The 1,053-nt window shown below is 59.5% G+C and overlaps 1 protein-coding gene across 1 annotated transcript in view; it reads right to left on the reverse strand.

Annotated features, from left to right (window-relative positions):
* LOC100750063 (zinc finger protein basonuclin-2-like) overlaps positions 1-1,053 on the reverse strand; it is a 33,429-nt gene that overhangs the window by 4,599 nt on the left and 27,777 nt on the right. Inside the window, 1 exon segment of the mRNA XM_024370253.2 lies at positions 7-1,051. Coding sequence (XP_024226021.1) covers positions 7-1,051 — 1,045 coding nt within the window.

Here is a 1,053-nt window from a genome sequence, read left to right on the forward strand (position 1 = left end):
CGGGACGCAGAGGCAGCCTAGAGGGCAGGTTGCTCGCGTCGTCTTCCGCCACAACTACGATACCTCCGTCGTCGTCGTCTTCCTCTTCTTCGCCTTCTACTGCCGCAGTAGAGGCTTGAGTGGAGGGTGACACCGTATCGACCACGCTGTTGCTAGAGAAAGATCCTCTAGCTGCAGCGGTGGTGTTGGGCGTCTCTGCAGCGGTCGTCATCGCCACGCCCGCGGTAGTCAGCGCGGTGGTCGTCGAAATACCCGCGTTCGCGCTCATCCTCTGCTGTAGAGCCTCGTCGTAGCCCGGTCTACCTTGACTCTGAGACTGTAAATCCAGGTGTTTGAAGTCGAGGCCGCACAGCGAAGCTGGCGATCGAAGATCGGGAGGTGGAGTCAGCAACGGAAAGGAACCGAAGGGAAGATGGTTGAGACCGGTAGCTGGAACAGGTAGACCCACTTGGGGTGGTAAAACGAGCGCGTGCGCCATGGATGAGCGGCCATCGTGCGGCGAGATCTTCCGTCGCAGATGAGGCGAATGCAGTTTTGGATTTGGATTGGCGCTGTGTCTGTTGCGCGATCGCCTCGAGCTGAACATCATGCTGCATCCCTTCACGGTGCACTGGTGCATCTCGCGTAGATGTACCGCGCTGAAGTGGATCTTGAGCGCGCCTTTGTCGCAGAAGGTCTTCAGACAGACGTTACACTGCACTCTTTTCTTCCCGGTGGTAGGATTGATGAATGGAGTACCGAGGTTCGGAGGGATATTGGCGGACGCGCCCCATTGGCTGCCCGGCCGTTTGCCTGGCGAGTGAGGCTTTCTTCCGGGGATTCCGGGTGGCCTGCCTAAAGGAGCAGCTTGGAGAGGTAGTGGAGGAGGGTGTCGCTGCTCGGTAACGTGCTTAGACATGGAGTCGCGCCTGCTGAGGTTCAACGCGCTGTCCGAATTCTCGTCGTCCTCTTCGTCTTCCTCCGAACCAAACTCGCTGCTCTTCTCGCCTCCGCTGTGCACGTCCGCGGGCGCCGTCATGCCTGTCACCGAGCCTGACGACTTGCCCATTGGCG

This window comes from Bombus impatiens, unplaced genomic scaffold (assembly GCF_000188095.3).
Source record: "Bombus impatiens unplaced genomic scaffold, BIMP_2.2 scf_0037, whole genome shotgun sequence".
NCBI lineage: Eukaryota > Metazoa > Arthropoda > Insecta > Hymenoptera > Apidae > Bombus > Bombus impatiens.